Raw genomic sequence first — 12,502 nt, forward strand, 5'->3', positions numbered from 1 at the left:
TCCTTTAGGGAAGGAAATCTGCCGTCCTTACCCGGTCTGGCCTATATGTGACTCCAGACCCACAGCAATGTGGTTGAATCTTAACTGCCCTCTGAAATGGCTTAGCAAGTCACTCAGTTGTCAAAGTCACCACCACCTTCTCAAGGGTATGGGCAATAAATGCTGGCCTTGCCAGTGACGCCTACATCATGTGAATGAATTTAAATAAGATTGCATCTTTGGCTAATGATGAATGAGCTGGACTAAATGGCGAAAAATATAAACTTAATCCAATCAGTGTGAATATGATCCATTTTCCATATACAGCGCACAATTCCTGCCCAAAAGCTCATATTTTTCTATTTTGTACCATGCCAAATGAGGCATGAAATACATTAATTCTCCAACACCCATTTTTGTATACCCCACAACGCTTTCTATTGCTGCACCAGAGGCGGTGTAAGCTAGGAGCCAAGAACAGAGCAGTAAATTGTTAATATGTAACTGTCGTATTTAATTTAGCAGCAGTCTAAAAGCCCACTTTAGAGAATTCTTTGCAAATACAAATCTACTCAACGGAATTTGCTATGAGGAACACTGGAGAGGGTTTTTAATCCAAACTGAAAGAGCAAGAGCCAATGGCCATTAAGATAAGCATTCAATGCTTGGTTCAATAAATGTACTGCTTTCTGTCCCATGTAGTTTACCACCACAATGCAGTTTTAGAACACTATAATAAATGTCTACATATCAGGAATAGATAGCTATTGTATAATAATGAGGTCCAGAAGAGCCAAGGGCCCAAGGGCAGCACGGGCCAGCCCACACTGCGATATGTGTGCACACTAGGTCCGTGCAGCAGAGCGGGTCTCCAGTCATCCTGGTTAACCCTCGCTCCGTCAAGTCCACGTGGTGGCTGATGTACAATGGTCACCACACGTTAAAAAAATCCACGCACAGGCATCTTCCACCCCTTCAATTATAGTTCAGGACTGGAATATCGGGTCATTCATTGAATCATCTGTGAACTCATGTGGAAGCAAGTCATCCTCGTTCGAGGGACCGCCTATGATGATGATGATAATGTTATAACTTGGTTTTCCTTCCCCAATGTGTTCAAGTGCCAAACAATGTATTGACCTCAAAATCATGCCATTCGCTGAAGCATATTTTAGTCAATGTCTCGATCATGCGACTTATAAGATATTGCGAAAAGCAATGTTTATATTGAGATTTTGGTAACTCCAGTATGATAATCTTCTAATAAACCTCTGTTTAAACTCCACTATTAGGCAAGATTGCTGGGTAGGAGGAGATTTTTTTTTAATTTGAGAAATGTATGTGGAAGCTCAAGTCACCTTGTACAGGACATCACCGTGATTACAAAAGGAGAGTAGACACGATTAATGAAGTAATGATTTGGTGATGCGAAGTTTGATTTTTAAAAACCTGCCAAGTGGAGAAGGAAAGAAAGAATTAGGAAGGCAATAGTAATTCCACAGGGTTTGGCCCATGAGTGGGAGGAGAAGGGAAAGCAGGAGGGGAGGAAAGGAAGTAGGAAGGCAGGTGGGGAGGGAGAGAGGGAGGGAGGGAGGGAGGGAGGGAGGGAGGGAGGTGGGGAGGGAAGGAGGGAGGTGGGAAGGTGGGGTGGGAGGGAGGGAAGGAAGGAAAAAGAGAAAGGAAGTAAAAGAAAAGCTTTCCCAGTTTCCTGTTCAGAAGTGCAAGCTAGAAGAAACAGCCAGGTAATGGAGCAGCTAAAGCATGGAATTCCCAATCTAGGTCCAAATTGATGCCATTCAGGAGTATTCAAACCTCAACAGAAGATTCCAGAGAAAGAAAAACATTTTAAGGTCAAAAGGTCGAGTGTCATCTCAGCTACCATTCTGTTCATGGACCTCTCTTGGATCTCACCTCATCACTGACAAGCACGTGGATCCCACTGGGTCCCTGTCTGTAGATCTGGTTAATCTGCTGCGGAGAAATGCTGTACAGATTTGCTATTTTCTCAGTTAATTCTATCGCTGTCAGCTCTTCCAAAAAGATTGCATGGTATACTGGAGGAAACCGGGAAAAAGAATTTCATCACATAAAAAACAGTTCAAATAAGAAATACAATAAATACTTGGATTTTTTTTCTTCCACTTTGGTTCCCATTTCTCCCGATGGTGCTGACTCATGCTGATGCATGATACTGTGGGAGCTGATAGACCTCCAGTACCTCAACGTGTTGATTCTCCATGGTTCCTTTAGCGAATGAACCATCCTGCTCCATACACTATTATCTGCACCTCTCAGAATCATGTAGCACAGACGGAGGCCATTCAGCCCATCGTGCCTGTACTAGCTCATTGAAAGATCTATCCAATTAGTACGATTCCTCTGCTGTTTTTCCACAGCGTTGCAATTTTTTACTTTTCAAGTATATATCCAATTCCCTTTTGAAAGTTATTATTGAATCTGCTTCCACTACCCAGTGGATTCCAGATCATAACAACTCGTTGCATGAAAAAATGTCTCCTCAGTTCCCCCCTGGAAATAGTTTCGCCTATCTGCTCTATCAAAACTCCTCATAATTTTGAGCACCTCTATTAAATTTCCCTTAACCTTCTCTGTCTAAGGAGAACAACCCTAGCTTCTGTAGTCTCGCCACATAACTGAAGTCACTCATTCCTGGTATCATTGCAGTAAATCTCCTCTCCAGACATTGACATTCTTCCTAAAGTGTGGTACCCAGAATTGGACACAATACTCCAGCTAAGGCCGAACCACTGATTTATAAAGGCTCAGCATAACTTCCTTGCTTTTGTACTCTATGCCGCTGTTTATAAAGCCCAGATCCTCTAATGCTTTTTTAACAGCTTTATCAACTTAGCCTGCCACCTTCAAATAAGTGTGTATGTGAACCCCCTGATCTCTCTGTTCCTCCGTCCAGCTTAAAATTGTACTCCCTTTAAAATTTATACCATTTATGCCTCGCCTTATTCTTCTTTCCAAAATGCATCACTTCACATTTCTCTGCATTAAATTGTATCTGCCACGTGTCTGTCCATTTCACCTTTCCTGCTATGATACTCCACACTGTTCACTACATTTCATAGTTTTCTGCCATCTGCAAATTTTTAAGTTGTGTCCCTTATACTCAGGTCATTAATATACATCAGATAGAACAGTGGTCCCTGGGAGACACCACTGTATACTTCCCTCTCGTCTGAAAAACAACCATTAACTACTCTCAGCTTTCTGTCTCCCAGCCAATTTTGTATCCATGCTGCCACTGTCTCTTTAATCCTATGAGCTTCAATTTTGCCAACAAGTCCATTATGTGGCACTTTATCTAACGCCTTCTGAAAGTCCATATATACAACATAAACCACACTACCCTCATCAACCCTCTCCGTTACTTCATCAAAGTACTCAATCAAGTTTGTCAGACACAATTTGCTTTAAAAAATCCGTGCTGACATTCATTTATTAACCCATGCTTTTCTAAGTGACAATTAATTTTGTCCCGGTTTATGGACTCTTCATTTCCCCACCATTGACGTTTTCGGGGGTTTATCATTCTCCCCCATTTTTGGACATGTGCAACCCTCCAGTTCTCTGGCACTATTCCCATATCCAAGGAGGATTGAAAGATTGGTGTCAGACCTTTCCTTCCCTCAACATCTGAGGATACACCCATCCAGAACAAGTGACTTTTCTACTTTGAGCCCTGCTAACCTTTTAAGTACCGTCTCTTCATCTATTTTTATCTTATCTAATTTCTCTACCCCTCTTTACTGTGATATTGGCAGCATCCTCTGCGTTTTTGAAGACAGATGCAAGGTATTTATTTAGTACCTCAGCCATGCCCTCTGCCTCCACAAGAAGATCTCCTTTTTGGTCCCTAATTGGCCCCACCCATCCTTTGACTATCCTTTTACTCTCATACGTTTATAAAATACTCACTAGTCTTTTCTCAAACACGCTCTTTGCCCTCTTATTTCCTATTTCAGTTCTCTGCACTTTCTGTATTCTGCTTGATTCTCTACTGTACTACGAACCTGACATTTATCATAAGCCCCCCTTTATTGTTTCATTTTAACCTCAATATCTTGAGTCATCCAAGGAGCTCCCGCTTTGGATGCCCTTCCTTTCCCCACATAGGAATGTATTTAGTCTGTACCCAAACTATCTCCTCTAGTCTAGGGTCTAGTAAGAAGGAGGAACTGAGGGAAATCCTTATTATTCAGGAAATTGTGTTGGGGAAATTGATGGGATTGAAGGCCGATAAATCCCCAGGGCCTGATGGACTGCATCCCAGAGTACTTAAGGAGGTGGCCTTGGAAATAGCGGATGCATTGCCAGTCATTTTCCAACATTCCATAGACTCTGGATCAGTTCCTATGGAGTGGAGGGTAGCCAATGTAACCCCACTTTTTAAAAAAGGAGGGAAAGAGAAAACAGGGAATTATAGACCGGTCAGCCTGACATCGGTAGTGGGTAAAAGATGGAATCAATTATTAAGGATGTCATAGCAGCGCATTTGGAAAGAGGAACCATGATAGGTCCAAGTCAGCATGGATTTGTGAAAGGGAAATCATGCTTGACAAATCTTCTGGAATTTTTTGAGGATGTTTCCAGTAGAGTGGACAAGGGAGAACCAGTTGATGTGGTATATTTGGACTTTCAGAAGGCTTTCGACAAGGTTCCACACAAGAGATTAATGTGCAAAGTTAAAGCACATGGGATTGGGGGTATTGTGTTGACGTGGATTGAGAACTGGTTGGCAGACAGGAAGCAAAGAGTAGGAGTAAATGGGTACTTTTCAGAATGACAGGCAGTGACTAGTGGAGTACCGCAAGGTTCTGTGCTGGGGCCCCAGCTGTTTACATTGTACATTAATGATTTAGATTAAATGTAGTATCTCCAAATTTGCAGATGACACTAAGTTGGGTGGCAGTGTGAGCTGCGAGGAGGATGCTATGAGGCTGCAGAGTGACTTGGATAGGTTAGACGAGTGGGCAAATGCATGGCAGATGAAGTATAATGTGGATAAATGTGAGGTTATCCACTTTAGTGGCAAAAACAGAGAGACAGACTATTATCTGAATGGTGACAGATTAGGAAAAGGGGAGGTGCAACGAGACCTGGGTGTCATGGTACATCAGTCATTGAAGATTGGCTTGCAGGTACAGCAGTCGGTTAAGAAAGCAAATGGCATGTTGGCCTTCATAGCGAGGGGATTTGAGTACAGGGGCAGGGAGATGTTACTACAGTTGTACAGGGCCTTGGTGAGGCCACACCTGGAGTATTGTGTACAGTTTTGGTCTCCTAACTTGAGGAAGGACATTCTTGCTATTGAAGGAGTGCAGCGAAGGTTCACCAGACTGAATCCCGGGATGGCGGGACTGACATATCAAGAAAGATTGGATCAACTGGGCTTGTATTCACTGGAGTTCAGAAGAATGAGAGAGGATCTCATAGAAATGTTTAAAATTCTGATGGGTTTAGACAGGTTAGATGCAGGAAGAATGTGCCCAATGTTGGGGAAGTCCAGAACCAGGGGTCACAGTCTAAGGATAAGGGGTAAGCCATTTAGGACCGAGCTGAGGAGAAACTTCTACACCCAGAGAATGGTGAACCTGTGGAATTCTCTACCATAGAAAGTTGTTGAGGTAAATTCACTAAATATCTTCAAAAAGGAGTTAGATGTAGTCCTTACTACTAGGGGGATCAAGGGGTATGGCGAGAAAGCTGGAATGGGGTACTGAAGTTGCATGTTCAGCCATGAACTCATTGAATGGCCTACTCCTGCACCTATTTTCTATGTTTCTATGTTTCCTCCTTGAAGCTTCAATTGCTCATTTACATATTAATCTTTGTTTCCAATCCACCTCGGCCAGATCCCTTTTCAACTCCTCTTCCAGTTGAGTATCTTCGCCTTTGATTGTTCCTTGTCCCATTGCATAACGACTCTAAGCCTCATGAGATTTTGATCACCGTTTCTCAAATGCTTTCCCACTGAAACATGCTCCACTTGCCCCAAAACTAGTTCCAGCACTGCTTCCTTCTTCATTGGGCTGGAAACATAATGATCAAGAAATTTCTCCTGTGCATGTTTCAGGAATTCCTCCCCCTCCTTTGCTTTACACTGATTTCTTCCCAATCTATAATAGGATAATTGGAGGGAGATTTAAACATCAGCATCTCACCCCAACCCCCGCTTCCTTCCTTATTCCTCCTGAATAGATTGTAATCAGAAAAAATTCCCATCCAGCATGATTGAGCCAGGTTTTCATTATTGCTATTATAGCGTAACTCCATGGCAACTTGTGCCTGCAGTTCACCAACCTTATTTGTCACGTTCCAGGCATTTACACACATGCACTCCAACCCCGCCTTGGTCTGCATTTCATTTCTCCTCTGGCTGATCCCTCCTCTTTCTGGACAACTCTAATCTGAATGCTGCTTGTCTCTCCCAGTCCTCTATGCGTCTTGCTTCTTCTCATACCTCATACTGGTTCCCCTCCCACTGCCAAATTAGTTTAAACCCTCCCCCATAGCACTAGTTAACCTCCCCCTGAGGACATTGGTCCCAGCTCTCGTCAGACACAACCCTTGTACAGGTCCTCCTGTCCCACAATTGCTCCCAATGCCGCGGGAATCTGAAGTCCTGCCTCCTGCACCATTTCTCCATTAATCTTGCTGTTCCTGTACCCACTACCGCTTTGTACTGTGAGTAATCCAGAGATCAACACCTTTGAGGTCCTGCTCTTTAGTCACCTCCCTTGCTCCTGAAACTCGGTCTATAGGATCTCAAACCTTTTCTTTCCTATGTCATTGGTCCCAACATGTATCACGACTTCTGGCTGCCCCCACCCCCATAATCCCGTACAATGGTCTGCAGCTATTCCGTGACGTCCTGTTCTTAACCTTATAACTGCTGGTTCCTTTTATAAAATGGATATTTACCCAGTTCTTACTTAAAAGCAGATTATTAATTCAGCACTAATTACTTCTGCTGGAAGTCCATTCGACAAATTGAGAGAGGAAAACAAAATTCTTCTAAATCTCTCTTCTTGTTTAAGGATTGTTAATCTGGTACTTGTCCTCAAACTGCAGTTAAAGCCAAGTTAAATATTCTGCTCACATCCACATTGTCCACCCTCAAAACCTAGATCATGTCCCCTTTAAATTATTTCCCTTTACAGTTGTTTTTAAAAAGATTCTTTAAGCCTCTCTTCACAACTCAGAAGCCAAGCCCCAGAATCATCTCACTCTTTTCGGACTTGCCAACCCAAAGTTGTTGTTGGAACATTAGTGCCCGAAATAAAAACTTTGGAAATATTCTATGACCTTACTAAGGTGTTGTACAGCGTGTAAATAATTCATTTCAACTTACAACTAAATGTCCTTGAGACACATTTCAGTTAAACATGTTGTTAACTGCTTCTTGTTGACGGGATATCTTCGGTATGCTTAGTAATCACATCCAAATCCTGCGTGTTGATTGGATATGGTCAATAAACACACCCTTTCACCTTTGCTAAAAGGTCGCCCATTCATTCTGCATGTATGACTCCCATTGTTGTGAATTATCTTCAGTTCACCTATCTATGCTAAAATTCTTCTGCCATTCCTTAGCTGGTAAAGATCTCTCTGAATGTCTTATATGCTATCAATGTCCTTTTTAGTGGTAATACAGCTTTGTGTTATGAGCAGATTTATGAATCTTGCAATCCCAGTGAAGGGATCCATTGCTAGAGTGGGAAGGGTGTCCCTCTATGTCCAGCAATACGGTCCTTCCACACTACTGAGCCTCTTAGCATGTGACATACAGCAGTCACTAGGCCACTGCCTTAGTAGAAATAAACTAACCTCTGCAAAGATGCACTTCTGGGAACATTCTCTTCGTCTTCTAGTTCACCTGCTTTGGCATATTTTGGAAACTGAGCCAAATCCACAAATCCGAGATGCCGTTCGGGGCAGGGAATAGAGTTTATTTTTCTGTCAAATATCTAAACTTCTGCAGGATTTGTCAGGCTCCCACAAAGGCTAAAACATACCAGTAACAGAACTCACCACAAGAAGTGCCAACTCCTCCCGTCCTCTCTCGTTTCTGTTGATGATTCTCCCGGTTCTGCTCAAGCTCCTGACACACATAGATGGTCAGTTTTGGACGGACATTTCTGTAGATATGAGTACCAGAAGTATAGTAATTAATTTCACTACTCTTTTTAAAAAAAAAAGTTCATTTCACATCGCAGTATTAAGGATGGATAATAATAATGGACATATCTGGACAACACAAGAACATAAGAATTAGGAGCACGAGTGGGCCATTTGGCCCCTCAAGCTGCTCCGCCATTCATTGGCTGAACTTCAAGCTCGACTCTACTTTCCCACCTTATCTCCATATTGTTTGACTTCCCTAGAGTCCAAAAATCTAGCTATCTCAACCTTGAATATACTCAACAATTCAGTATCCACAGCCCTTTGAGGTAGAGAATTTCGAAGATTCACAACCCTCTGAGTGGAGAAATTCCTCCTCAACTCTGTCTTAAAAGGCTGACCCCTTATCCTGAGACGATGCCCCCTAGTTCTAGATTCTCCAGCCAGGGGAAATAACCTCTCAGCATCTATCCTGTCAATCCCCCTCAGAATCTTGTATGTTTTAATGAGATCGCCTCTCATTCTTCTAAACTCCAAAGAGTATAGGCCCAATCTACCCAATCTCTCCTCATAGGGCAATCCTCTCATCCCAGGAATCAATGTAGTGAACTTCTGTTGTACCGCCTCTAAGGCAAATATGTCCTTCCTCAGATAAGGAGACCAAAACTGTGCACAGTACTCCAGGTCTCACCAAAGCCCATAACAATTGTAGTAAAACTTCCTTACTCTTGTACTCCAACCCCCTTGCAATAAAGGCCAATATGCCATTTGCGTTTCTAATTCCTTGCTGTACCTGCATGCGAACTCTCTGTGTTTCTTCTACGAGGACACCCAAATCTTTCTAAACATATTTCAATAAGGGAAGCACGTTTCACATTTTATTTCCTACAAAGATATCAATTGCAAAGTATTTTTTGTTAAAGCAGCACTGTACTTAGTTTTCTAAGTAATGTGATCGATCTCAGCCTTGCTTCAACTACACAGGGACAAAAAAAACGATTATATGAAGCCAGATCAATTTCCAGGTACGGGATGTCACTACAACTAGATAATCCTCATCCCTTCCCCATCCACTGAAAAAAACTGTCTTTATAGACATACGTAAAGCAGAACTGCATACACCATAAAATGGAAAAATGTATTCACAAATTGGCAAATGGATTTTAGTCCACATTTATTATTAAACGCTTGGGGGTGGGAGGGGGGGATTCATTAGGTCTAATATATTACATGCCATTTCTTGTGTCCTGGTACAGCACTGACATTCAGCAGTAGTATACAGACAAGGAGAGGGAAAAAAAATTATGGAAGCCTGAATAGGAAAGGGGAAGGTGCAACGAGACCTGGGTGTCATGGTTCATCAGTCATTGAAAGTTGGCATGCAGGTACAGCAGGCAGTGAAGAAGGCAAATGATATGATGGCCTTCATAGCTAGGGGATTTGAGTATAGGAGCAGGGAGGTCTTACTGCAGTGGTACAGGGCCTTGGTGAGGCCTCACCTGGAACATTGTGTTCAGTTTTGGTCTCCTAATCTGAGGAAAGACATTCTTGCTATTGAGGGAGTGCAGCAAAGGTTCACCAGACTGATTCCAGGGATGGCGGGACTGACATATGAGGAGAGACTGGCTCAACTGGGCCTTTATACACTGAAGTTTAGAAGGATGAGAGGGGATCTCATAGAAACATAAGATTCTGACGGGACTGGACAGGTTAGATGTGGGAAGAATGTTCCCGATGATGGGGACGTCCAGAACCAGGGGACACAGTCTTAGGACAAGGGTAGGCCATTTAGGACTGAGATGAGGAGAAACTTCTTCACTCAGAGAGTTGTTAACCTGTGGAATTCCCTGCCGCAGAGAGTTGTTGATGCCAGTTCATTGGATATATTCAAGAGGGAGTTAGATATGGCCCTTTCGGCTATAGGGATCAAGGGGTATGGAGACAAAGCAGGAAAGGGGTACTGAGGGAATGATCAGCCATGATCTTATTGAATGGTGGTGCAGGCTCGAAGGGCCGAATGGCCTACTTCTGCATTTATTTTCTATGTTTTTATGAATGTTGTGATAGCATTTGCAAATGGTGGAAAGTGAGTAGGTCTCGATAAATTAGGTTTACGAAAAGCTAGCCTTCCAAGAAACTGTGTTCACACAAATTGGGACAGAAGAAAAAAGGCAATTGTGACAGGACAATGAGATGAGAACCAATACAATCAAGGACTCCAATTCTATGCTTCAGCATAGTTTGTTTAAAGAAATGGGTTTTACAATAGAGAGAAGGTTATGGTACAAAGTTGTAGGTGACTCACCTTCCCTTGATTGCATTAAAAAGTCTGATTCCATCTGCAGGACCACAGATCTGGATCAGGTCTTCTTTAGACATTTTCAACAAGTCTGCACCTAAGGAATTCATTAAAACGTGCGTGTAAGCATGCAAACTGCGGAGAAGCTAATGGCATGTTATGTGTGACGGAAGTCAGTCCCTGGAATTAAATGCAAGTTTATGCAAGGTTAATTGAAAGGAGCATACAAATAATGGATTAATTACGATCTTGCATGAAAGAGTTTAACTTTCAGCAAGGTGAACAACAACTTTGAGAAGTTATAAGTATTACGCATTGTGACATCTAATCCATAAAGTTGCTGTATCCACATAATAGACGTTTCACAAACTTTCATCGAAGTCACGCAAGAATTCCAGTACAGAGCACAGAACAGCACAAAACAGAGTGTGGCATTTCAAAGGACATTTGAAGGACTCAACATCGTACGTCACAAGAAACTTCATAAAACCAGAACATTTTCTAGAATAAAAAAAACCTCCCAAATTACAGAGGACCTTTTTAACGCCTGTTGTGGCTGTGCAGCATGTTGACATTTCCAATCCTTGTGCTGACAGAAGACAGAAAGCAGAGCCTAGGCATTTCTCCCTTAACCAGATGCAAATCAAAACTAGTTGTAGAATTAATTATTGTCATTATGTTGCACAGCGGTGGGGCAGTGAGGCTGCGATTTCAATGAGGTGCATGCTTACTGTGACGAAGAGAAGGAAATTTAGAAAAGAGAGAGAGATGGTCCCCTCACCCTCACTTTCAAGCATTCAGCAATATAAAGGAGATACAATGGGCTAGAAATTCAGCATTGCCCGCTTTGAGACGATGATGGTGTCAGGGCGGTACCTTTAGCGCTGGCAATGCCGACCGCCTCAAAGTGCAATATTCAGTTGTATCGCACCAAGAGGAGGGTGGAGCACTAAGAGAAACGTTCCACACTTCTCTTAGGGCGCTAACGGAGCGATAGCGTACGAGGCCGACTCCATTTTTGCCAGCATTCTAGCACCAGAAGCTGAAAAAAGAATCCTTGTGAGAATTTCAATAAACTTCACCCACACTTCCCCACTACTGCAACAAGTAAATTGGAGTTTAAACACTGAAATTTCAGCACTGACCTTGCACTCCGGACGATATTGCCCCAGGATCAACGCTGTGTCGACTGCTTTCCCCTGCTGGTCTCAGCGCCAGGCGCTAGCGCAGGCGAAAGAGTAATCTTTCCAAACGCGCGACTATGGAGGCGTTGCACACTCGGTGATGTCACCAAGTGGGCGGTGCTAGCGAGCGCAGCGCAAACTGTCAGCGCCACCACTAAACCTTCACTGAAGGTCGCGGCAGGAACTCACGGCACAGCGCTTGGGCGGTAAGTGTTTAGCGGCCCCTTAGCGCCCCTCTCTGGCGCTAATGGTGGCACTAAACAACCGGATTTCTAGCCCCAAGAGCTTTTAGTGACACCAATCAGTTATAACGTTCTGTTGATTAATAATTAAACAACAACTTGTATTTATACAGCACCTTTAACGTAGTAAAATCTCCCAAGGTGCTTCAGAGGAGCGCCATCACTGTTGGCACCGAGCCATATAAGAAGATAGTAGAACAGATGAGTTTGGCCAAAGAGGTAGGTTTTAAGGAGCATCTTAAAAGGAGGAGAGGTAGAGAGACAGGTAGGTTTAGGAAGGGAATCCCAGAGCTGAGGGGCGAGGCAGCTGAAACCACAGCTGCCAATGGTGGTCAATAAATCTTCAAGCAGTTTCTATTCAAGTTTAATTTTAGGATACCAGGGATACACTATTGCTGCGGGTCTCGAGAGTTTCGCGAGCTTCAAACAATTCTAGATTTTTTTTTTTTTTTTAAAAGTAGCTCACCTGAGAAATTGACAAATAGCTGGCAGAATGCCGAGAAGCGGTTTCTGTGCAGCCAGTGTAGTGCATCCTGGTTAGAAGCCATGGGCAACAGGTACTGCATTGCAAAAAGAATAAGAGGTCTTCACTTAAAAAGTAAATGAATAGTGCAGCAGAGTGTCCTAAAAAAAAGAAAAGCACC

The 12,502-nt window shown here is 43.0% G+C and overlaps 1 protein-coding gene across 1 annotated transcript in view; it reads right to left on the reverse strand.

The window, feature by feature from the left end:
* tfcp2l1 (transcription factor CP2-like 1) overlaps positions 1–12,502 on the reverse strand; it is a 90,898-nt gene that overhangs the window by 32,070 nt on the left and 46,326 nt on the right. The window contains exons 10-13 of the mRNA XM_070873553.1: positions 12,325–12,418; positions 10,439–10,529; positions 8,044–8,150; positions 1,891–2,033 (exon numbers count right to left, since the gene is read on the reverse strand). Of these exons, the coding sequence (XP_070729654.1) occupies positions 1,891–2,033; positions 8,044–8,150; positions 10,439–10,529; positions 12,325–12,418 (435 nt within the window). The remainder of the gene's footprint in view (positions 1–1,890; positions 2,034–8,043; positions 8,151–10,438; positions 10,530–12,324; positions 12,419–12,502) is intronic.

The sequence above is a fragment of the Pristiophorus japonicus genome, chromosome 3 (assembly GCF_044704955.1).
Source record: "Pristiophorus japonicus isolate sPriJap1 chromosome 3, sPriJap1.hap1, whole genome shotgun sequence".
In the NCBI taxonomy this organism is placed as follows: domain Eukaryota; kingdom Metazoa; phylum Chordata; class Chondrichthyes; family Pristiophoridae; genus Pristiophorus; species Pristiophorus japonicus.